Here is a 24763-nt window from a genome sequence, read left to right on the forward strand (position 1 = left end):
CCCCCCGTGCTCCCAGCCCCTAGAGCGCCACCAGCCCTCCGCTCAGCACCCGGTGCAGCCCGCCCCATGGCCCCCGAGATGGACCAGTTCTACAGGTCCACCATGGCCATCTACAAGGTGAGCGCGCAGCCCAGGCCCGCGAGCGCCCGGCCAGGGCGCAAAGGTTGGGCCAGCGCTGGAGGACGAGGGTGGCGTGGCTGTGGCACGTTCTGGCGAGGAAGGCGTGGAGCCGGGCGGTCTGAGCTGCGGCGTGGGGGAGGGGGTCTCTGGGGACAGTCAGTCACCCCAGCCCCAATCTGAGGCTCCCAGGGAGGGGTTTGTCCACCGTCACCTAGTGAGTGACGGGCCCGCTGAGACAGCACTTTCAGCAGGAGCCTCCAAGTCCCAGACGGGCCAGGCAGGACGGCCCGGCGCGGCTGCAGCCGGGATCAGGGGCCCACAGAGCCGCCTGGCCTGGGAGCAGACAGTTTCTCTCTTTATCTCTGCCTCTTCTCCGTCTCCTCTGGTTTCCGAGCCCCTCACTCAAACACCCCGCTTCACTCCAGAGGGGTTGCTGGAGTCTCCGAAGACGCTCGCTGAGCACCCGCTGTGTGCGGACCCCTTCCACATGGAAGCCTCACAGCATCCCACTTGGGGGTGAAAGGGAATCACCCCGTCTGATAGGTGGAAACACTGAGGCCAGACAGTTAAACAGCTTGTCCAAGGTCACCAAGGCAGGCAGGGGCTGCAGGGATTTGCACCAAGACCCAAGTCCAAGTCCAAGCCCAGTCACCTCCACCTAGCCATGGCTCAGGGTGTCCCGGCTCCCAGAGGGCTCTTCGAGCGAGATCTGCCCTTGCCCCTGAGGTGACTGCGGGCAGTCTGTGTGTCTGGTCCAGCGAGGCCTGGACTCGGGCCTGGGTGGAACTGGCCCAGCTGTGGACTGTGACAGACAGCAGGCTTCAGCCAGTGGAGGAGGATCCTCCACGTGCATTGTCCTGGGAGCAAGGTCCCCCAGGGTAGGTGTGTGAGCAGGAGCTGCCCAAGGGGGCCCTGGACTTGAACGGAACCACAGGAGATGGCTCTGAGGCCCGTGCAGGGTTCTAGGTGACTCCAGGTTTCTAGGTGGACTCCCCCAGATTCTGAAGGCTTCTCACTGGGGCTAGGGGTGCCCTGCTCCTGAGGCCCATGACTTGCCTCTGCCCATCATTCCTTCCTCTCCCAATCTTCACCCTCCCTCCCCTTGCCTTCGGGGTCCAGAGCATCATGGAGCAGTTTAACCCCGCCCTGGAGAACCTGGTGTACCTGGGGAACAACTACCTGCGGGCCTTCCATGGTGAGTGCCCCCAGCCCCTGGCCTGCTCCCACCACACAGACATCCACACCCCCATCTTCTCTGCACCCCACCAGGCAGCCATTCACCATCTCTCAGCCACACCTCGTCCACGGTGCTGTGTACAGAGGGTTACGAGCCATCTATAGGATGGACAGGCCAGGGACATACTTGGAACCCAGAGCCACCCAATCAGAGTCAGAGTCTGCTTCCCCCACACCAGCGACCGGCCCTACCCCTCACATGGCCCTGCCCCAGCCATGACCCTGCACCTGCACCCACCTCTCATGCACACACACAGATGTCTGCACCCCAACCCAAGACAGACTACACCACAGTCCTGAACAGTGCCAGGCCCTGCCCTGGAGGGAGAACCCACCCCATGCCGCCCCGCCCGCACCTCTGGCCAGTGCCACATCACACAGGCCCCCCAAGGCCCCCCTCCCTCTCACATGCCCCTCCGTCAGATCCCGGGGTCCCCTGCACACTCTCTGACGGAAGGAGGGTCTCCAGGGTGGGGCGGCGGGGAGGCGCTGGGGCTGGACCGGGGCCTCTCCCGGCAGCTCTGTCCGAGGCAGCCGAGGTGTACTTCAGCGCCATCCAGAAGATCGGGGAGCAGGCCCTGCAGAGCTCCACCTCGCAGATTCTGGGTAAGGGGCTCCCCTCTCACTATGCCCACACGCCTTCAGGGCCTGGAGGGCATTCCTGCTAGCCCCCTCCCCCAGGCACTCCGCCTGCCTCCCTGGAGCCGCGTTATGGGGTTCCTTCCACAGCCCTGCCCTTCCGGGAGTCCCCCAAAGACGCAGGTCTTGCAGCCCAGGGCCAGAGCCCTCTCTCCTGGAACCCAAGCCCCTCCCCACCACGCCACCAGGGCTGGGACAGGGCTGGACAGGTGCTGCCTGAGTCCCAGTGCCGTCTGGGAAAGCCAGGACTTTGGTCCCGAAATCCAGCCTCAGGCAGACCCTTCTGGCAGCTTCTGGTGGGAAGGGGGTGGGTGGGACGGGCTCCCTCACTGAAGCCATTGTTCTTTGGGCCTCCAGGTGAGATCTTGGTGCAGATGTCAGACACCCAGCGCCACTTGAACTCTGACCTGGAGGTGGTGGTGAGTATTGGCCTGGGGGGTTCCCCCTCCACACCACAGCCAGGCCCGGCTGCCGGGCACATTTATCCGCCATGACTTGTCCGAGCCTCCAGCCACTGGGAGGCAGGTGCCATTCCTTCTCTGCTTTACAGAGGAGGAAACTGAGTCTCGGAGCTGTGGCCACTCTCGCAGGATTCTAGAGTGGGCCGAGGAGCCAGGGGAGAAAGGGCTGTTGGCCAGGTGCCCCTCCCCCTCCAGCCCTGCCCTGTACTCTCCCATCCCACCCACGCCCCTGCCGCCCACAGAGCTGAAGCCAGGCTTAGGAGGAGGCGCAGCCCCGCTGGCCTGGCAGAGCCGCTGGCACCCGGGCATAGCCTAGCCTCCCGCGCTGGCGGCTGGCACGCTGTCCTCTGGGCCGAGAAGCCCCACCCTCCACCCAGCACAGCTGCCCCCTCCATGAATGAAGCCTCCCTGAGTCCTGGGCAGGTCCAGTCCATCCCTCTGGACTCCCGCCTGCCCCAGTGGTTAGGGACGTGAGCTCTGCAGCCCGCGCTCCTGGGCTCAAAGCCCAGCTCCACCAGGCTCTGGCCTCGGGACCTGGGCGAGCGACGGCTTCTCTGTGCCTCCGTTTGCCTGTCTGTAGAGTGGAGCCCGTCACAACAGCCGCCTGTAGGCTTCTTGTGAGGAGCCAGGGACGTGAACAGGGCACACGCCTCGCCTGGCGCAGCCTCCGCGTGCCTGAGCCTGATGGTCAGAGGTGCTCCCCTGCCGCTGCCCCTGCCAAGGGCCCGGCACGGCGACCGGCCCGGAGCCGAGCTTCACTGCTTGAGACGAGAGTGAGCCTTGGAGAAGGCGGGGCCCGAGGGAGAGGAGGACGGAGGGCGTTCCGAGGGGCGCGGCGGGCACGCGCGGGCGCGAGCCTGGCACCCACTGGGCAGCCGGGAGCCAGAGGCCGGGCGCGGAGGCGAAGGGGGGTGGGGGCAGAGTGAGGAGCCTGGGGAGGTTCTGAAGGGAATTTCAACTAATTGTGACAGTGCGTGGTTCTCAAACGTGTGTGGGGGGAACCCTAACACTCAGGGTGCTCTTTGGGGGATACCGTTAAATACTCATCATGTCAAAATGGGGAACAATTTTACCAGCGGAAACTGGGTACCACCTACACCCGATACGAGTGTCCCCCTGGCCCGACTCCCGACACTGAGGTGTATGTGGCAGTCAGCCTGCGACACCTCCCGGGGCTGGCAGCCATCGTGTCCGTGTGTCTGGTGGCTGTCCACGTCACCCGTGGTACCGAGGCTGACAGGGAAAGCGTCACCCAGGCCCACTCTGTACAAAGAGCTGCCATCTCTGGGCACCGGTGTCTTGGCTGTGACAACAGGGCAGGGCCCTCGGCCAGAACCGCACTGGCGCCCAGGCCGCAGGCCGTCTCCCTCTGGCTCACTGGCGGCCTAGTCACTGCCGCGCCAGGCCTGCCGCAGGCTCTGGGGCCCAGCAGACAGAGCCTGTGCTCCCCAACACGGAGCCAGAGCAGACCCGAGACCAGCAGGTGAGGGCGTATGTGCCGGGTCAGACCCAAACCAGGCCGCAGGGACACAGAGCAGGGAAGGGGTGGGACGTGCAGGGGGCGACATTTTTAGCCGATACTCAGGGATGACGTCCCTGGAAAGGTGACTGGGGAGAAGGCCTACAGGAGGGAGGAGAGAGCCAGGCAGACTCGCGGGGAAGAGCCTGCTGGACGTGGTGGCGCGAGGGGCCGGTGGCTGGCGTGGAGACCGGCCCGGGGCAGAAGCGCAGCCTCTAACCAGGGCCTTTCTGCTAAGGAAGGGGCATCACTAGAGGGTGTCAAGGGAGGGAACAGCAGGTTCTGACTCAGGTTCGGATTTTTTAATGTAAACGAAAAAGCAGATCCTAAAAATCTCACTGAACAAATCAGACCTTAATGCATCATGACGGCAAACCTACCCCAGAACCACCACCCAGGTGAGAACTTGGCAGCCTCCTCGGGAGCCCTTCCATGTGCCCCCCTCAAAACCACAGCCTCTGTCCCTCCAAAAGTGACCACTGGCCTGGTTCTTCCTTGTGTCCCTTTGTAGTCGATCAAAGCGTACACCCCTAGACCCTAGAGTCTGGTCTTGCTCTTTTTTTTCTTTTTTTTAAAATATGTGTTTGAGTCTCTTAATCTATTGATCCCGCTTCGTCCATTTCTTTCCCTTACACCTTGTCTTTCGGGGGTCCTGGGGCCTTCTGACTGCGGGTGTCTGAGTCTGGATGTGGCTGATGGCGCATCCTGGTGCGGCCCAGCTTGTTCCTCTGCCCTCCGGTCCAGAGGCCTAGCAGACGCAGGCTCCACCCCTTAGGGGCTGGGCCCGCCCACCGGGGGGCACGTCGTGTCTGTGGCCACTGGCTACCAAGAGTTGTAGGGCACAGAGTCCCTGCGCATCTACCAGGGGAGTCACAAAGCCTGCCACTCTGATGCACTTTCACTCATTAACTAGACTAGAAGCGTCGCCTCTCGGTGTTTGCTTGTCGCCCAGCAGCACACTTCACACGGGAAAGGCTTAGGCACTCCCTTTACCATCCCGTCATCCTCGGTGACCATCAGCTTTATTTATTTTTTTCATTTTTGTTGTTAATTGTCACCTGAGAATATTTAACCATTGATTTTTAGATAGGGTGGAAGGAAAAAGAGAGAGAAACATTGATGTGAGAGAGATACATAAATTGGTTGCCTCCCGCACAACCCCAACAGGAGTCAGGGATCGAACCCACAACCCAGGTACGTGCCCCTGGCCGGGAATCAAACCTGCGACTCTTTGGTCTGCAGGCCGACGCTCTAACTGCGGAGCCAAACCGGCCAGGGCAGCTTGATTTTTTAAACTAGCACAATTATTGTAGTACGTTTCGGTATCATCAGTATCATCGATTTAAACGTATTGGTGTGTTTTTATTTGAAGTTGCAAATGTCCCCTGTTGTGGGCTGTAGAGGTCTCTTCAGTCTGGCTCCTGAGTCCTCTTGGAATGATCCTCGTGGTTTGACTTCCTAGCTCTCCCGCCAGAGAGACGGTCCACCTCAGCTCTGCTTTTCCATAAGCTGGGCACAAGGGGTTTCATCTGGGCTGATCCTTGTTGTTAGGCCTTTTCAATAACCAGTGCCCTATGTACATGTGCACATATGTGTGTAAGATATATGCATTTAGCCCGGCCAGTGTGGCTCAGTGGCTGAGCACTGACCCAGGCACCAAGAGGTCGCCCATTCCATTTCCAGTCAGGGCACACGCCCAGGCTGTGGGCCCGATCCCCAGTGGGGGGCATGCAGGAGGCGGCCAGTCAATGTTCTCTCTCATGGATGTTTCTCTTTCCCCCTCTCCCTTCCTCTCTCTAAAATCAATAAAGAAAAAAAATTAATATATATGCCTTTACATACACATACATGCACACCTATGTACACACACTATAGATACATGACCATATGTATATTTAAGAGGATTTTTCAATTTTTTATTGATTTTTAGAGAGAAGAAAGGAGAGAGCGAGCGAGAGAGAAACATGGATGTGAGAGAGAAACATCAACCAGTTGCCTCCCGTACACACCCTGACCCGGGATCAAACCTGCAACCTGAGTGTGTGCCCTGACTGGGAATTGAACCCTCCACCTTTTGATGCACAGATGTCGCTCTAACCAACTGAGCCACACCAGCCAGGGCAACAGTATGTATAGTTAAAGATAAAATACTTCATAAATACGCCCTGGCCGGTTTGGCTCAGCAGTTAGAGTGTCGGCCTCCGGACCAGAGAGACCCGGGTTCGGTTCCCGCTCAGGGCACGTACCTCGGTTGCAGTTTGTCCCCGGCCCCCGTTGGGGTTGTGCGGGTGGCAACCAGTCGATGTGTCTCTCTCACATTGATGTTTTTCTCTCTTTCTTCTTCCCACTCTATCTGAAGATAAATGCAAAAAATGTCCTCGAGTGAGGATAAAAAGAAAAACAAACTTCATAAATCCACACTGATACTTTCCATCCAGATTGAGCCCACCAGGCTCTTGACTGTTCTGTGTTATGCCAGAATCTTTACCACGTCAAGGATCCTGATTCTCAGAGACACAGAGAGTAAAATAGCTGGAACATCCCAGAACTCTCCACGGGCTTGTCTCCCGGTACACCAGCCCCGAGCCACGGAAACACTTGCCCCACCACCGCCTTGCGGGTTCTGAGGACAGTTCACATTCATTTTGCACTCGCTGTTCCCTTTCCTGTCCCACTTTTTATTTTATTTATTTATTTATTTATTTATTTATTTTTTATCCTCACCCGAGGACATTTTTCCATTTTTTGTTCAGGTAGAGTGGGAGGGAGAGAGAGAGGAACAGAGAGAGAGAGAGTGAGAAACATCGATGTGAAAGGGACACATCGAGTGGCTGCCACCCGCACAACCAGCCAGGGCCGGGGACAAACTGCAACCGAGGTACATGCCCTTAGCGGGAACCGAACCCGGGTCTCTCCGGACCGCAGGCCGACGCTCTAACCGCTGAACCAAACCAGCCAGGGCAGATCCCACTTTTTAAACCGCTGCGCTGTGTGTACTTGGTCAGAGCACGGAGCCAGCGCCCCGTCCCCTCCTTCAGCCCTTGCCGACCTTCTCCCGAGCAGCTTCGCAGTTCGTGTTCATGGCCAGTCCTGTGACAACGTCTCGCTTGTCACTTTCGTGCCTGAAGCTTGTTCTCTGAGCCCGCACAGGAAGGGCTCGTGGGAACAGTGCGCTGGGCCTGACTTGGGGATAAGAGCTCTACTCGAAAGCCAGTTTTGTTGGCTACAAAATCCTTGTCTCCTCCCTCCCGTCTTGCCTTCCTTCCTTCCTTCCTTCCTTCCTTCCTTCCTTCCTTCCTTCCTTCCTTCCTTCCTTCCTTCCTTCCTTCCTTCCTTCCGTTTCTGATGATCTTACGTATGTTCTTCTAACATTGAACATCACTATTCAAAAGTCCAATGATCTGTTTTGTCCACTTTCTTTTTTTCTTTTTGTCCCAGATGCCCGAAATACTTTTTCTGTCTTTCTTTTTCTCGAGTCTAGCGGTTCTTCTAGCCTGTTTTCAGCCTGGCCAGCGTGGTCAGCGCTCTGAGGTGTGTGCACACCCCTTCAGTACGGCGTTGAGGGCTTCTATCTCGAGTTCCGGGGAAAGTTCTTCCGAATGACAGTTTTTAGAATTTTTCTGTCCCTTTTCCTGGCCTCCTTCTTCAGGAACTCCTGTTATCAGTATATTTAATCTTCATCGCCCATTTTTAGTATGTTTCTTCCTTTTGGATATTTTAAATTTTTTCTTCATTTCTTTTCTCTGCTTCTAAACACTATGATTTAATATCTGGAGTGAGAATGGAGCCCATAATAGGTATAGATATACCTATCGCAGGTATAGATATAGCTGTACATAGAGACAGACATATATAGACTGATGCAGAGATGTATATGTTTGCGCTTTACTACGATGTAATTCACAGACCATAAAAGTTGCCCTTTCAAAGTGTACGACTCAGAGGTTTTCAGTGTAGTCACAGTTTTAGAACTATCCGCACTATCTAATTTTGGAACGTTTTCATCACCTTCACCCTAAAAATAATCTCTTCTGGACTCTCCCTATTTCTTTTTTTATTTAAAAAATTTTCTTTTTTTTTATGTTTCTCCTCAGGCATTCTTTGTTGTGTTTATTACTGTTCTGTGTGTATTACTTTGGTGTGTTTATTACTTTGCTGTGTTTTGCTTTATTACTAAATGTATGCTTTTCTTTTGAAATTTCTAATTCCCTCCTGAGTCTGTCATTCATCTCTGAATTTTGCTAGTTCATGACCATGTAGTTTCTTTCCTGTCTTGTATCATTTTCTTACTGTCTTTGGTTCACATTTGTTGTTGTTAAATCCTCATCCGAGGATATTTTTCTATTGATATATATATATATATATTTTTTTCTTTATTGAGTTTTAGAGACAGAGGAATGGAGAGGGAGAGAGAGATGGAAACATAGATGAGAGAGAACATTGATTGCCCCCCACTGGGGATTGGGCCCACAACCTGGGCATGTGCCCTGACCAGGAATTGAACCAGTGACCTGCATGGGTCAATGTTCAATCACTGAGCCACACTGGCCGCGCTCCATTGATTTTTAGATAGAGTGGAAGGAAGAGAGAGAGAGAAGCATCAACGTGAGACAGACACATCTATTGGTTGCCTCCTATATGACCCTGACTGGGGCTGGGGATCGAACCTGCAACTCAGGTAAGAGCCCTCGACTGGGAATCGAATCTGAGACCCTTTGGTCCGCAGGCCGATGCTTTACCCACTGAGCCGCACCGGCCAGGGCTGGTTCACTTTACACAGGGACTCGGTGCTCTTCTGTTTGGGGGCCTGTCGTCCTGCTCTGCTTTCCTCGTCTGCAGGCGTGTCCCCTGCTCCTTGTGCTCCTTGTTCTCATAACTTCCTGTCACCTTCAAAGTGTTACTTATTTTTACATGAAATTAGTTTTTATCAAGGCAAAATCGACATACAATAAAATGCCCCACTATTAAGTGTTGAGTGGGATGGGTTTCAGCATTGTCTATACTGTGTAACCACCCAGAGGCCACCACTGTCCATTCCTGTCTCTAGAGATGAGCTTTGCCTGCCCGCCCTTCCTATGAATGAAATTGCACAATATGCATTTCTTTGTGTCCTGCTTCATTCAGTCAACATACGTCTGTAAGTTTGACTCAGGTTGCTGCCAGTATCGATGCTTTGTTTTGATTGATAGCTGCGTGTTCCACTGTATGGATATACCACAACTTGTTGATCCATTTTTCTGTTGATGGCCATTTGGGTTGCTTCCTGTTTGGGGCTATCAGAAATAGGGCTGCTGCGAACATTCTTGGACAGGTCTTTTTGTGGATCTATATTTTCATTCCTCTTGTAAATACCTAAGAGTGGAAATGATGGGTCAAATGATTGATCTATGTGTAGCTTTATAAGAAGCTGTCGAAGATTTCTCCGAAGTTCTTGTCCTGTTCTGCGCTCCCATCAGCAGTGTCTGAACGCTGCTGTGAACTCCGTCCCTGCTATCCAGCTTTTTATTCTAGCTGTTCTCATGTGGAATGGAACACCTCACTGTGATTATATTTTGCATATCCTGATGACTAATGACTTTTAATGGGCTTATTGGTCATTTGCATAACATCTTTCATGAGGTGTTTGTTAGTCTTTTGACCATTTTTTTAATCGGTTGCCGTTATTGTTGACTTGTAGTTTTTTCTATAGTCAAGACATGAGCCCTTTGTCAGATATATGTATAGTGAATGTTTTTTCTTAATCTATAGCTTGGTTATTCATTTTCTTAATAGTGTCTTTGATAACCAGAAATGTAATATTTTTCATGAAGCCTAATTTGGCCATTTTAAAAAATGGTTTGTGTTTGTGTCCTACCCAAGAAATCTTCACCTACCCCAATTGCAAACATATTCTCCTAACTTTTCTTGTAGAAGTTCTGTGTTCTGGGCTTTGCACATATTTCTATGATCCATCTCAAATTTATTTTTGCATATGAAGTGAGAGGGCATCAGGGTCCATTTTGCCCTGGACAGAACCATTTGAAAAAGACTTCTCTTTCCCTATTTAATTGACTTGGTGTCTTGGTCAAAAATTGATTTATCATATATGTGTAAGTCAATTCCTGAATTTTTTATATCTTTGTCTATCCTTATACCAGTACTAAACTATATTCATTCCTGTAGCTTTATAGTAAGTCTTGAAATCAAGTACTCTAAGAATTTTGTTCTTCTTTTTTCAAAATTATCTAGTTCATTCAAGATGCTTTGCATTTCCAAGGAATTAGAGAATCAGCTTGTCAATTTCTCTAAGAAAACTTGCTGGGATTTTGATAGGGATTGAATTAATCTATAAACAATGGTCATCTTAACAGTATCGGGTCTTTTGGTCCATGAACATGGTATGCCTTTCTATTTATTTCTCATAACAATGTTTTGCCATTTTCAGAGTAGCAATCTTGCACATCGCTTGATAGATTTATTTCCAGGTATTTAATGTTTTTATGTAGCCATTTGTAAATGGCATTTTTAAATATCATTTTCCACTTGTTCATTATTTGACTTACATTTTAATAGGATCACTCTGGCTCCTATACTAAGAATAACATAGCAGTGGAGGACAAGAGCAGAAGCAGGAAGACCAGTCAGGAGGCTCCTGCCGTCATCTAGGGGAAGGATGATAAGGCTTGGGATATGGCAGCAGTGGTAGTGTTGAGAAGAGATCAGAATGAATGTAGAACCAATAAGATGTTCTGATGGATTGGAAGTCTGTTGCAAAAGAAAGGGAGAAAGTCTAGGTAACTGCAAGGTTTTAACCTGACCAACTGGAAAGGCCGTTAGCTGAGGTAGGAAAAACTGGAGGTGGAGCAGTTGGGATGGAGGGGAGTGGTCAGGGGCTCAGTTTTAGACATGATAAGTATGAGATGATTATCAGAAAATCAGTTGGAGAGGTGGAACCATGAGTTGCATGTATGAGACTGGAGTTTGGGGGCAAGGTCTGGGCTGGGATATGCATCTGGGAGTCGTGAGCTTATGGCCTGCAGGAGCTCACTGAGGGAATGGGTGTAGCTAGGGAAGGGAAGAGGCTCAAGGCCTGAGCGCTGGGTCAACCCAGCGTTAAAGGATCAGGGAGATGAGGGGGGATCAGCAAAGGACTGAGAAGCAGCGGGGAGAGTGTCTCTGTGACTTCGACAAAAGCATTTTGTTGGCGTGGTGGGGATTCAAGAACAGATGAGCCTGGCTGGTGTGGCTCAGTGGGTTGAGCGTCGTCCCATGGACTGAGAGGTCCTGGTTCAATTCCCGGTCAGGGCACACGCCCAGGTTGTAGGCTCTATCCCCAGTAGGGGGCGTGCAAGAGGCAGCTGATTGACGTTTCTATCTGTCTTTCCCTTCCTCTCTCTAGAAAATCAATAAAAATATGTATTTTTTAATTATAAAAAAACGAACAAATGAGAGGAGAGGAGTTGGGTTCAGCCCACAGAGCTAGCTCTTTCAAGGGGTTTTCCCAGAGAGGGAGACAGGGAGTTGGTGACTTCCTTATCCCGAAAAACACCTGCTAATTATTGCAGCTGTCTGCTTCCTCCACAGCAAGAGCTCAAAGTCCACGTCAAGTATCATCCTCTTAATAGATCCACTTCTTTAGGAGCTTGCCGAGGGCTTTCCATTAACCCAGTGGTGCCTGGACCCCCTCTGATTGGGGCAGTCCTAGGCCTGTGTCCTCTTTCCTGCCTGAGATCACAGCCAGGCCATGGCACTGGGGGGCATTCGAATCCCTCTGTCCAGCTCTAATGCACGTTTCCACGGGGGGACTCAGTCCACATGTGACTGGAAGCAGGAGTGACATCATAGGATGGCAGGTGGCCTTTTCAGTAGCAGTGTTTCCGGCAAGTGGAGAGAGGTAGGAAAGCAGACTTAAGAGGGAGGGAGAAAGCCCCAAACTTGTCTGCTGTCAGTATTTTAAGGACATTTGAAAAGGTCTCCCGCACCCCTGCCTCCTTGGTCCCGGCCGGGGGCAGGTGTCACCACTGCCTGCCAGGTGCAGCCTCATGACAGCCCCGCTTCCTCCCGCATCACCTCCGCAGACCGACTGCAGCAGCCGATGCTGCGCATTGTGAATGTTTTCTCAGGCCTTCCTTGTGGTTCGAGTCCATCTCTCTAGGTACCAGTCACCCTCTTTCCTAGTGCTCTGGCTACAGATATGCCTGGGTTCGAAGGTCTGCACTAGCCCCGCATCTCCCATGACCTTGTTGTTTCTTTCTTTCTTTCTTTCTTTCTTTCTTTCTTTCTTTCTTTCTTTCTTTCTTTCTTTCTTTCTTTCTTTCTTTCTCTCTTTCTTTCTTTCTTTTTAAATTTTGCTTTATTGATTTTTACAGAGAGAGGAAGGGGGAAGGGAGAGGGAGAGGGAGAGAGAAACATCAATGAGAGAGAACATCGATTGGTCGTCTCCTGCATGCCCCCACTGGGGATCGGGCCCACAACCTGGGCATGTGCCCTGGCCGGGAATCGAACCGGGGACCTCTTGGTGCATGGGTTGATGCTCAACCACTGAGCCACACCAGCCGGGCAACCTTGTGGTTTCAACCTTGTGGTTTAGCAGGCTGTGGAGGTTTTCAAAGCACCCATCTGTGCTCAAGCAGAAATCTTGAACTATCTCCTTGGTGGGAGGAAGGGCCAGGGGCAGGGAAGGTGCCTCCTTGCTGGGAAGCCTCACTTCCTAGTGGATCTGGCAACAAGGGCCCCCATAGGGCAGAAATGTGTACTCAGAACAGCTCCTAACACACACAGCCCCCCCTCCCCCCCCACACACACATGCGCGCACACACAGGCAACCACAGCTCCGGGGTGTAGGGCGTGGCCAGTCCTGGGAGAACGCACTCCAGCTCCCTTACGGACCAGCAGTGACCGAGGCTTTGTACACAACTGTGCGAGAAAAACGTACAGAACTTTTACATTTACTAGTGTTTCCTGTGTCCTGGGAGGAAATTACCAGCATTCCTTTTCTAGGCAATGCTCTACCCCGAGGAACAGAGCTCCATGCACAGTATGAGCACCCCCATGGCAGCAGGTGGGGTCCACGCAGAGGAGGAGGTCCCCAGAGGTGACGGTGGGCTGAGAGATGCTCCTCTTTGCTCTCTGTGCGACCTGAACTCAAGGGCAAAGAGGGCAGCTGGAAGGATTTAAGGTCCAACGCCCCAGTGATGCAGTGTGCCCCAGGGAACACTGATGGGGACACAAGGGAATGTGCCGGTGACCGCTGAGGCCCACAGAATCAACGCTCATCGGGTTTATAGAACTGGGCCTTAGAGAGCATCTGGCCAAACCTTTACTATAACAGAGGGGGAAACTGAGGCTTAAGAGGGGCAGCAACGTGTCCAAAGTCACAAAGCAAATTGGAGACACAACCAGAACTAGCACCTAGCTCCTCTGCGACTGAGCTCAGCCGCCTTCCCCTGGTCACCCAGGTGGTCAGCCGCCTCCTCACCTGTTGTGGGAACTACCACGCCCACAGCTCAGCCTCCACAGTGCTGACCCAGCCCTGGGCCCAGCCCTGCTCACGGAGCCAAGGACACAGAAATGGGTCGGACTTGGTTCGTGCCCACACCACTCACTGCTCATACGAAAGGGCTGAGCAGGGTCCCAACAAGAGGTTCTGTCCCGTGGCTAGAGGGATGAACAGTGAGCAAATGGACACACACACCTTCCAGAAACAAAAGGTCTGAGCAAGGCTCTGCCCAGGAGAGTCAGAAGGGGCAGGATCTGAAGACTGGTGGGAAACTCCAGCCTCGGGGAATAGCATCATCAAAGCCCAGACTGGGACTCAGAGTGAGAACCAGAGGTCGCTGGCACATTTATTGAGGGTGTCTCGAGTGAGGTACTGCTCTAAATGTTTCTCATGGTTAACCGTTTAATCCTTTCTCCAATCAGGCTCTCTTATCATGCCCATTTCTCTGATGATTGGGCAGGTGCTTGGTGTGTTAGCGCATGGTGGGCAATGGATCTGTGTGGGCAGCGCAAGGGATGCTGGGGCCTGAGATGGATAGGGCCGCCTTGATCAACCCCGTCCTGCACTCCACACAGGTGCAGACATTCCACGGAGACCTGCTGCAGCACATGGAGAAGAACACCAAGCTGGACATGCAGTTCATCAAAGTGAGTCTGCCGGCCCCACCTCGGTCCCCTGCGCAACACAGACAGGACCACCTGTTCCCATTTGACAGACGGGCCCATTGAGGGCCCTGGCCATTGCCTGGTCCCAGGTTATACACGTCCCCAGCTGAGCCGCCCTGCCCCTGTCTACGCTCTGACCCATGGGTCAGGCATCTAGAGCTTTTGATGTGGGGGTTTCCGTCCTCTCTCGGCCCCACCCAAGGACAGCCGCCAGCATTACGAGATTGAGTACCGCCACCGAGCCGCCAACCTGGAGAAGTGCATGTCCGAGCTGTGGCGCATGGAGCGCAAGAGGGACAAGAATGTGCGGGAGATGAAGGTGCAAGAGCTGGGCACATGACCGGTCTCTGGGGGGAACTCTGACACCCTCCTGAGCTCCCCAGCCAACACCAGGCCAACTCCAGGAGTGTGGCTTGTCCCAGCCTCTGTGGTGAGGTCAGCCAGCCCTGGTGGGGTGGGAATTCTGGTCTCAGGGACACCCTAGGCACTGCTCCTGGCCCTGCCACTTCCTGGCCCTCCCCAGGTGCTCCAGGCCCCTCCAAAACCATACCACCTCTCTTTCTTCTCCCACGTCACTGAGCAAACCTGAGACCTTCAGTCTTGTGCTCCTGAGCACGGTAGGGAAGGTGTAACCCCCAGCAGGCCCGCCATCCTCCCTCCTGCCCATGCAGTGCGGTCCTGCCCCGACCAAGGCCAGCCCTCCTCCTGAGCCCCTCCTGCCCATCCCTGGCCTCTCCTCCACGATTTCTCTCTTCCTGCCTGTCTCTTCTTCTGACTCCTCTAAGCTCATATCTCTTTTCAGGATCTCCCCTCCCAAGAAGAGGGTTATTAGTCAACTTATTTGCACTTTCATTAAACCAACCTCCCTGGGCCCCACCTCTGTGCTGGGCCCTGAGCTGGGTGCTGGGGACAGAGGGATGACTCAGACACCAGCCCTGCCTGGGAGGACATCGAGCCTAGGCTCGTGAGCAGGAAGCTGCCCATGAGAGGGCAGGCCTGGGAGCTGGGATGGTCTGGGTGTTCCTGGGGGGCCTCCAGGAGGAGGCGGCTGGGTGAGGAAGGCCTGGGAGGCTGCAGACAGCTGGTGCCCTAGGTGGGTGGGATGAAGCACCCACCCCCTGCCTCCAGCCAGTATCCCCTTTCCCCCCAGGAGAGCGTGAACCGGCTGCACGCGCAGATGCAGGCCTTCGTGTCTGAGAGCCAGCGGGCAGCTGAGCTGGAGGAGAAGCGGCGCTATCGGTTCCTGGCCGAGAAGCACCTGCTGCTTTCCAATACCTTCCTGCAGTTTTTCGGTCGGGTGAGCAGGGGCTGGGGGACAGCGAATGGAGCCCTAGGGGAAGTGCTCTCTGTGAGCTGGCTGCATGCAGGTATTTCCCTCCCTTCCTCCTTTCCTTCTTTCTTCCTCGGTGATATTTTATGTATTTATTCTCTCCTATTTCTCTGTTTATTCATTTCCGTGTTTATTTGTGTCATCAGATATTCATTCACGGTTCTGTTTATTCTCGCATTCATTCACTAATTCACGCATTTAGTCTTTTGTGTATGAACCATTTATTTTTTTTGTTGTAGTTGTTCAGATAAAGTGGGAGGGAGGGAGAGAGAGAGAAACATTGATGTGAGAGAGACACACAGACCGATTGCTTCCTGCACGACCCCAACCAGGGCTGGGGATGAACCACAACCAAGGTACATGCCCTTGACTGGAATCGAACCCGCGACTTATTGGTCCGCAGGCTGACGCTTCAACCACTGAGCCAAACTGGCCAGGGTGAACCATTTACTTTTTCATTCCTGCTTGCATATACTCACTATTCACAAATTCATTGATTCACAGGTTTATACAGTTACCATCTGTAAATTTTATTCTATAATTTAAATCCTCCATGCTCTTACTTTTTCTATTTGCTAGGCCAATCAGATTCTTGCATTTCTCATTTTTCTTTTTCTTCTTCTTTTTTTAAATCCTTACCCGAGGATATTTTTTCCATTTATCTCTAGATAGAGTGGAAGAGGTGGGGAAAGGAGAGAGACCGAGAGAGAGGCATCGATGTGAGAGAGACACATCGATCGTTTGCCTCCCGCACGACCCCGACCAGGGATGAACCGAAACTGAGGTACATGCCCTTGGCCAGAATCGAGCCCGGGACTCTTTGATCCTTGGGCTGATGCTCTAACCGCTGAGCCAAACTGGCCAGGCTCTCATTGTTTTTCTAATGGGTTTTGCTGTCTGTGTTTAGCTGCCACGTTGGTTAGTGCTGTTGGGTTTGTGAGCGTTATACCTTCCGTGTCAATGTTGCCATTTCGGTACTTAATGTCTCTCCTAATCCAGTCTAATGCTTTCACTTCCACCCTGTCTGAAATTAATATTGCCCTTTCTACTTTCTCTTCTCTTAGCTGTTTTTTTAAAGTGTGTTTTCCGTTACTAACACATAAATCAGTTTTCACGTCTGACCGGTCTGACCGCTGTCTTCTGACAGAGGGATTTGGTCTATTTCATTTAACCTAACAACTGATATACCTGTTGCATTATTTTGGGACAACTTGATTTAACTGTATTTACTTTGTCATTTTTCTCCTATTCCTGTCTATGTCAGTTTGGTTGAGTTACTATACATTCCCCTTCCCCTTTATTAACTTGGAAATTCTGTTCGTTTCATCTCTACTCGTGATGACCTCACTTTGTGACCTTCATAGTCACATACATCTACCTATTACCTTTTCCGAGAGATGCTAACCTCCCCACCACCACTCGGTCCATTCCGTCCCCCTCACAAGCTGACACCTTGAGAAGGACTGTCCTGCCCTCTCTGGCACCCTAAGGTGAGGCCTTCGGCAAGTTTCACCCCCATCATCCTCCCTGACCCCCCACCTGTTGGTTTGCATGGCCCTTCCTCCTGTTTTTTTAAAATCCTCACCCAAGGATATGTTTATTATTATTGTTGTTGTTGTTATTTTAGAGAGAGGAAGGGATAGAGTGGGGGAGGGAGGAGAGAGAGAGAAACATCAACGTGAGAGAGACACATCAATTGGTTGCCTTCTGCACTAGCCAGGGCGACAAAAAGAAACTTTTAAAATATGGTGTGCAGGCCCTGGGCCGGTTTGGTTCAGCAGTTAGAGCGTCGGCCCACGAACTGAAGGGTCTCAGGTTCGATTCTCGCTCAAGGTCACGAATCGTTTGATCCCAACTCTTGTTGGGGTCATGCAGAAAGCAACCACTTGATGTGTCTCTCTCACATCAATGTTTCCCTCTCTCTCTCTCCCCCTCCCTCCTTCCACTCTATCTAAAAATCAATGGGAAGATATCCCCGGGTGAGGATTAACCATGTCCATACACGGTATGCAGGACCCCATGGTCTTGCTTTGCTTACTGCCTCTGAAACAAGCTCACAAACAACTTTGCTGTGTGGTGTTTTGCTAATTATTTATGCAAGGCAACAGGGAGAGTGTCTCTCGTGACCAACTGAACTAGTTGCTCCTGTGATGAGGCTCTGAGCCCTCTTTGCTGCCCAAGGTCACTATGAGGTTGTCCGCAGCTGGGCCAGGGGGAAGCAAGCGCTCGCTGAGGGGCAGTCCTAGAAGCCCTTCTGCCAGACAGGAGCGGGCTTCACACCTTCCTGGATTCCAGACCTTGAGCCGTCGCTGACTACTCTGACCCTCAGCATCTTTTTCTATAAAATGGAGATATAACTGCACATACCTCCTAGGGCTATTGTGAGAATCAAGTAAGATAATGCGGACAAAGCTTCAACACCAGGCCCTGGCACAGAGTGAATGTTCAACAAAGGGAAGCTTTCATTATTTGAGGGTGACAGTCTTGAGCTTGGTCAAGAGGCAGAAGGAGCGAGGGGAAATCATGGCCAGGACATTTATGGTTTCCATGGAAGGCAAACCAGAATAGATAAGTTTAAGCAAGTTTGGAGTTGGCTAGTTGGAGTAATTTCCGTGGGCTCTGTGCTATAGGGCTGGTGTCTACTTGTCTGGTACCTAGCTCTGGGGTGACTCAGGGCCAGCGAAATATTGGCTTGATGTGTGCGTTAGTGAAAGTGGGTTGGGGATATAGGTTTGGATTGGTTGGTTTGCATACAAAAGGTGTGTTCAAGGGCAATCCCCAGGAAGTATCTAAGCCCTGGGCAGCCTCTCCAGGAATAGCAAGACCCCAGGATGTCCAAGAATCATAAAATACAGAAATCTCAAAACATGATTAATATACACAACAGGTCTAACATTTAAAGCCCTCCCACCCCAAGCTGTTTGGTCAGCTGCCAAGCAGATTTGTTCAAGCAGAAAGTGTTCAAGCAGATTTAGCTGCCAAGTACTGGGGACACTAGAAAAGTGATGCTTATGTAGCCTGCAGGGATGCATTGGGAAAACTGTATTTGAAAGGCCTCTTTGGAATTGCTCAACTGGCCCTGGCAGGCTTGGCTCAGCAGTTAGAGCAGTTAGAGTGTTGGTCCGTGGACCATTGAGGCAACCAGTGGATGTGTCTCTCTCACGTTGATGTGAGACACATCAATCTTTCTCTCTCTCCCTCCGTATCTGAAGATAAATAGAAAAAATATCCTCAGGTGAGGATAAATAGATAAATTAATTAAATTAAAAAGAATTGCTCAAACTGGCTTAAACAGAAAAGGTACTTATTACTTTAGTTACTGGGAAGTTTAAGAGTTTCAGGTATAGCTGGATCCAGGAGCACACAAGATGTCATCAGAAATTTGCCATTGTCTGCTGCTTAGTTGCAGTTTCCTGTGTTGGCATCTCTATTTAGCAAACCTCATGAGGTAAAAGAATAGATTTTCCCAAATTGTTCCAGGGTGAATACTGGGACTGAATTCTTTGGTCACAGTTTTGGGCTAAGTGCCATGGCTGAGTCCATCACTGCAGCCAGGAGGATGGTGCAGCCTGAGTAGCCAGCCTGGGTTCCATCCCTACCCCTGTACCGGGCAGTGGGAGAATTCTGCCCAAAGTGCACAGAGAGGGGGCAGGGGAAGCTCCTCAAGAACTGAGGGGTCTTTGACAGAAGTGGGGATGGTTGGACACTGGGTGAATCCAAAGTGACACCACCACCATGATCTTTAGCTACTAACAGCTAGAAAACCTGTCCCTTCCTCAGCTTGCAGGGTCCAAGTCCAGGTCTAGGGGCCTAATTCTGAGTCCCCGGGATCCTGGAGGCTGCTCAGATCCGGGTGACCCCTGTGTGCTCTCACCCCGCTAGGCCCGGGGGACGCTCCAGAACCGCGTGCTGCTGTGGAAGGAGCAGTCGGAGGCCAGCCGCAACCCGTCGCGTGCCCACTCCCCAGGCCTGCTGGGCCCAGTGCTGGGGCCGCCCTACCCCTCGGGCCGCCTGACGCCCACCCGCCTGGACATGGTGAGGCCCTTGGCGCCCCCGCCGCTCTTCGCGCCACCACTAGTGCCCCCACCGCTCTTCGCGCCACCACTAGTGCCCCCGCCGCTCTTCGCGCCACCACTAGTGCCCCCGCCGCTCTTCGCGCCACCACTAGTGCCCCCGCCGCCCCCAGCACCCTACGTGGGGCCCTGGAGCCTGAGGCCCTCCGCCCGGAGCCTCCTCCCCCCCAGGGTCCCACTCTACACAGCGCCCCCCAGCTGGCCTTTCCGCCCCGGCGCGGCCTCCGCGCCCCCCTGGTGGCTGGGTCACCGGCCGGTGAACCCCTACGCCGACTACTGGGACTGGGGGTGGGGGCTGGACTAGGGCGCCGCGCCCCGCCCCTCCCCCCCCACCCTCCCCTGCCCGTCTCCCCTCGCAGCCCCAGAGGCCTCTGGGAGAGTTCAGCTCCCCCCGCAGCGGGCACGGCTCCGGCTCCTACGGCCCCGAGCCCACCGAGGCGAGGTCCGCGTCCCAGCTGGAGCCAGACCGCCGGTCCCTGCCCCGGACGCCGTCTGCCTGTGAGTGCCCGGCCCGAGCGCGGAGCGGGGCCAGGGACCCTGGACGCGGTCGGGAAAGGGCCGGAGGCTGTGCTGCAGCGGGAGGGCGGCGGGCAGACCCGAGGGCGAACTGCCCACCCACGTGCCGCCGCGGTCCCGCCCGCAGCCTCGCTCTACACCGGCGGCGCCCAGCGCTCGCGCTCCAACTCCTTCGGCGAGCGCCCGGGCGCTGCGGGCGGCGGCGGGGGCGCCCGGAGAGTCCGCGCCCTCGTCTCGCACTCGGAGGGCGCCAACCACACGCTGCTGCGCTTCTCGGCCGGAGACGTCGTGGAGGTGCTGGTGCCGGAGGCGCAGAACGGCTGGCTCTATGGCAAGCTGGAGGGTTCATCCACGTGAGTGGGAGCCTGGACGCGCAGGGTGGCTGGAAGGAGGACCCGGGAGGCCTGAACTCTGGCTCCCACGGAGACTTCCCGACGGCGGGGTGGAGGCTTCTTCTGACTGCCCTGAGGCCTCCGACAACTGCCCCTCTCCCATCCCCCCCACTCCCACCCCGCCTTCCTCACCCACTCAGTGAGGTGGACGAGCCTCCCTGCCACGTCAGGGTGGTGGCCCCTGAGGGTGGTAGAGGATGGGGAATGGGAAGGCTCTCTCACAAGCGTGGAACATTCCAGAAACATTATTACAGGAGCACCTACTGTGCACCTGACACTGGGAGGCAGGGGCAGCTTCCCCAGCTCGGGTGGAGGGGTGGAGGGGTGGAGGGGTGGGGGGGGTGGGGGAGTGGGGGCGTGGGGGGCTAGGGGCGTGGGGGGGTGGAGGGGTGGAGGGGTGGAGGGGTGGAGGGGAAGGCGGCCTCCGGGCACACGGGCGGGCGCACGGGCGGTGCTGGCACCTGCAGGCTAGCCTGCTCTCCTTGCAGTCATGCGCAGTGGAAGCCCTTAGAGAACCTACACCCGGGCCGTTTCTAACACCGCGCGTGGAAGGGGCAATGGGAACTGCATTGTGGTCGCCAGCAAGCCGGGGGAGAGCAGGGGTTGGTGGCCAGCAAGGGAGTGTGTAGGGATCACTCTCTGCTGGATGAAGACGAAGATGGGAGCGTGTTGGAGCCAGGCAGTGCCCCACACAGGACTTTATGGACAGGAGACGTTTGGGGTGCCCACTCCCACTCATGCTAATGAAGAGGGAATGAAGGAGGACAAAACAGGGGCATGAATGAATGAATGACTGCACAGATGGAGACCAGTGGGGATGGCGCGTGGGTTGGCGGAGGGTGGATGAGGGGGTGGTCCTCGGGGTAGGTGGGTGCGTGCTTGTGTGAACGGATGGGTAGACAGTGGATAGGTGGGGACCAAATGGGTGGTTGGGGCAGGGGAGGAAGTACAGATGTGGGGTGCATGCGTAGGCTGATGGGTGATTGGAGAGGTGTGTGAGTGGGTTGATAGGTGGGGGCAAGCAGGTGGGAAAATGGTGCTGGATGGATTAGTGGAATCACAGTGGATCAGTAGCCCATGGGTGGTTGCCCACGTGGATCATGGGTAGGTGAGTGGACAGACACATGGGTGACAAGGACAGAATGATGCAGTTAGGGACAGAGGTGTGTGGACAGATGATGGATGGCAGATGACTCCTGCATCAGGAATGGAAGGACGGCTGGTGGGTAGACAGGTGACTCAGCACACGAGTGGCAGAAGCCCTGCTCTGCAAACCCACATCGGGGCAGCAGGGCGCCACTCTGACAGTCCCTGCAGCAGGTGTGTGCCAAACTTCCTGGCGCCCCGAGGACAAATAAAACCTAGACCTATGCTCTGGAACCACGTTCCTGGGACATGGTTATTCTTTTTGTGACTCATAGGTTCGGAAAATGACAGCTAGTTTTACCATGAGTAGGTACTTCATGGGAAAACAAGATGAACTGCAGTGGTTGTGTTCTGTCCGTTGGAGCCAAAACAGCTTCCAGTTGCCTTTATGTGAGAAGGTCGTTGGATGGGTTTTGGAGTCTAAGGCGGCTTTTTGGAGACCATTATCTCGGTTGTTCCACAAGAATCTGAGGGGTTCTGTGGAGTCTTATTTTTTTTTTTTATCCTCACCCGAGGACATTTTTCCAAGACATTTTTCCATTTTTTGTTCAGATAGAGTGGGAGGGAGAAAGAAGAAGAAAGAGAGAAAGAAACATCGATGTGAAAGGGACACATCGAGTGGCCGCCACCTGCACAACCCAACCAGGGCCGGGGACAAACTGCAACCGAGGTACGTGCCCTTAGCGGGAACCGAACCCAGGTCTCTCTGGACCGCAGGCCAACGCTCTAACCGCTGAGCCAAACCAGCCAAAGCTCTGTGGAGTCTTAAAAGGCCAAGGAGCCCTGGCTGGTTTGGCTCAGCAGTTAGAGTGTGAGCCCGTGGACCGGAGAGTCCTGGGTTCAGTTCCCGCTAAGGGCACGAACCTCGGTTGCAGTTTGTCCCCGGCCCCGGTTGGGTTGTGCGAGTAGCAACCACTCAATGTGTCCCTTTCACGTCAATGTTCCTCTCTCTCCCTCCCACTCTATCTGAACAAAAAAATGAAAAAATGTCCTCGGGTGAGGATAAAAAAAATATTTTTTTTTTCATTTTTCAATTATAGTTGACATACAATATTATATTAGTTTCAAATGTATAAACTGATGATTAGACATTTATATAACTTACGGTGACCACCCTGATAAATCTAGTGCCCATCTGACAGTGTTACTGACTATAGTTATGACAGTGTTACTGACTATATCCCCGTGCTGTACTTTAAAGATCTGACCTTTGCCATCACCCTTGTCATCACCTGTTCGCCGTCCGTCTCCCTGCCCGGCTAGGAGCCTCTGGGGAGCAGGCTGTGCCTGGCCGGGGCCCTCACGCAGTGGGTGCTCAGTGAGCAGGGAATGAAGTGGTAACCTTATGTCCTTGGACACACTGCCTTCCTTCTCGGACCTGCAGTTCCTCTTGAGGTGCCCTAGCCTTGGTGGGACATGAGGCTGGACTGATGGCCTTGAATGCTGAGGAAGGCCTCCTTCGAGGGACGGAATGAGTCTCTCTCCCGACAGCCCCTGCGGCGAGGCCGGCGCCCGCAGCGCCCAGTGGTTGTGTGCTCCTCTCAAGCGGGGTTGGACCACGGTCACTGGGCCTTTTGCTTACGGGACCCTCTGCTTCCACCCCACAGGAGTGGCTGGTTCCCAGAGGCCTACGTGAAGCCATTGGAGGAGGTGCCCATGAACCCCATGAACGCCTTGAACCCCGTGGCCTCCATGAACCCCATGAACGCCTTGAACCCCGTGGCCTCCATGAACCCCATGAACGCCTTGAACCCCGTGGCCTCCATGAACCCCATGAGCCCTATGAATGACCTGTCTTCCAGGTACCTGGGTGGTCAGAGTTGGGGCAGGAGTGGGGACTCCAGTGGGGGGCGGCCCCACCCATCATGGGGGCATCTGTGAGTTGCAGTACTGAGGGGCCCAGCCCCCTTTAGCCTCCGGAGAGAGGGCGCCCCGTCTCCACCTGTGCAGGTCATTGTGGCCATCCGTCCTCCTCTCAGGACTGCCTTCGAGCCGACAGTCTCCTCTCACCCAGGTGCAGGGGAGGAGGCTGTCGGATGCTCAGGGGCCCAGCAGACGGGGCCTGACCCCCTCCCCTCCCCTCCTTTCTCTGCCCTCAGGTCCTACCCGCTCCGGGGCAGCCACAGCCTAGATGACCTCCTGGACCGGCCGGGCAACTCCACAACGTCCCCCGAGTACTGGGACGGCCAGTCTCGCTCCCGAACTCCGAGCCGGGTCCCAAGCCGTGCCCCCAGCCCTGCACCTACACCCTTGCCTGGCAGCCGCAGAAGTAGCATGGGCAGCATGGGGGTGGCCAGTGACGTCAAGGTGAGCCCCTCCCCCAAGCGGTCCTCAACCCTGGGGTCATCCAGTGGGCAGAGACTGGAGACCAGGTAACCTCTGCTTTGCCACTGGGCCTGGCAGGGGACCCTCCTACCTGGCCTCAGTCTGCCCATCTGTGCAGGAGCGGTGGGATGGCTTCTGCCTGTGGGGTGGAGGGTAGTGTCCATCTCAGGGCCTAAGCCCCCACGCCCTGCTGGGCGCCCTGGAACAGGCCTGTCTTCCCTGCCTCCCTGGGAAACCAAACCAGGGTCCTGGATCAGAGCCTGGGGGGGAGGGGACACGGAACACCTCCCCAGGGGGCACCCAGTCTTGCCCTGGGGTGGGCACTAGCCCGGAGATGGTACTCTGACCCAAGGGCTTCTGGGCCTCAATGCCAGGGCTGCATTTCCCAGCAGCCTGGCACTGCAGGGGCCCCTGATCCAGCCTCTGCTCTCCTCGAAGTGGGAGGGAGGAGCGGGGGCTCCCTTGCTCCTTCCCCCCCAGACTCGGCCTTCCTCCCTTCCCACTGCAGAAGCTTATGTCCTGGGAGCAACACCCCCCAGAGCTCTTCCCTCGGTGAGCTGGAGCAGGGCTGGGCCAGAGGGGGCCGGGCTCAGCGGAGGGAGATGGGGGGGGAGTGCAGGTGACTCGATGGGGACAGGAAGCAGGGTGGACACCTGGCTCAGGTGACCTTGACCTCTCACCCCACAGGGGCACGAATCCCTTTGCCACCGTAAAGCTGCGTCCCACTGTCACCAATGACCGCTCGGCGCCCCTCATCCACTGAGGCGCCTTCCTCCATCAGGGGTCCGAGGTCGCCTCGCCACCTGCCCAGGGGCTCCCAGAGCTGGCGGCAGCAGCAGCAGCAGCAGCGGATCTGAGGAGCG

At 54.5% G+C, this 24763-nt stretch overlaps 1 protein-coding gene across 1 annotated transcript; it reads left to right on the plus strand.

Moving 5' to 3' along the window:
• Positions 1-66: 66 nt before the first annotated feature.
• On the plus strand, positions 67-24663 carry BAIAP2L2 (BAR/IMD domain containing adaptor protein 2 like 2). Its single transcript, XM_036250772.1, has 14 exons — positions 67-117; positions 1240-1315; positions 1876-1962; positions 2353-2414; positions 14029-14100; positions 14321-14437; positions 15269-15415; positions 19331-19483; positions 19881-20019; positions 20165-20390; positions 23183-23377; positions 23675-23882; positions 24409-24452; positions 24588-24663. The coding sequence occupies exons 1-14, from the start codon at positions 67-69 to the stop codon at positions 24661-24663; spliced, it is 1653 nt and encodes a 550-aa protein (XP_036106665.1).
• The last annotated feature ends 100 nt before the right edge of the window (positions 24664-24763 follow it).

The sequence above is a fragment of the Molossus molossus genome, unplaced genomic scaffold (genome assembly GCF_014108415.1).
Source record: "Molossus molossus isolate mMolMol1 unplaced genomic scaffold, mMolMol1.p scaffold_m16_p_10, whole genome shotgun sequence".
NCBI lineage: Eukaryota > Metazoa > Chordata > Mammalia > Chiroptera > Molossidae > Molossus > Molossus molossus.

Coding starts and splice junctions, on each gene's coding strand:
- BAIAP2L2 (XM_036250772.1), top strand. CDS start 67: ATGGCCCCCGAGATGGACCAGTTCTACAGGTCCACCATGGCCATCTAC. Junction 14,438..15,268: donor AGAATGTGCGGGAGATGAAG/GTGCAAGAGCTG, acceptor CTTTCCCCCCAG/GAGAGCGTGAACCGGCTGCA. Junction 20,391..23,182: donor AAGCTGGAGGGTTCATCCAC/GTGAGTGGGAGC, acceptor TCCACCCCACAG/GAGTGGCTGGTTCCCAGAGG.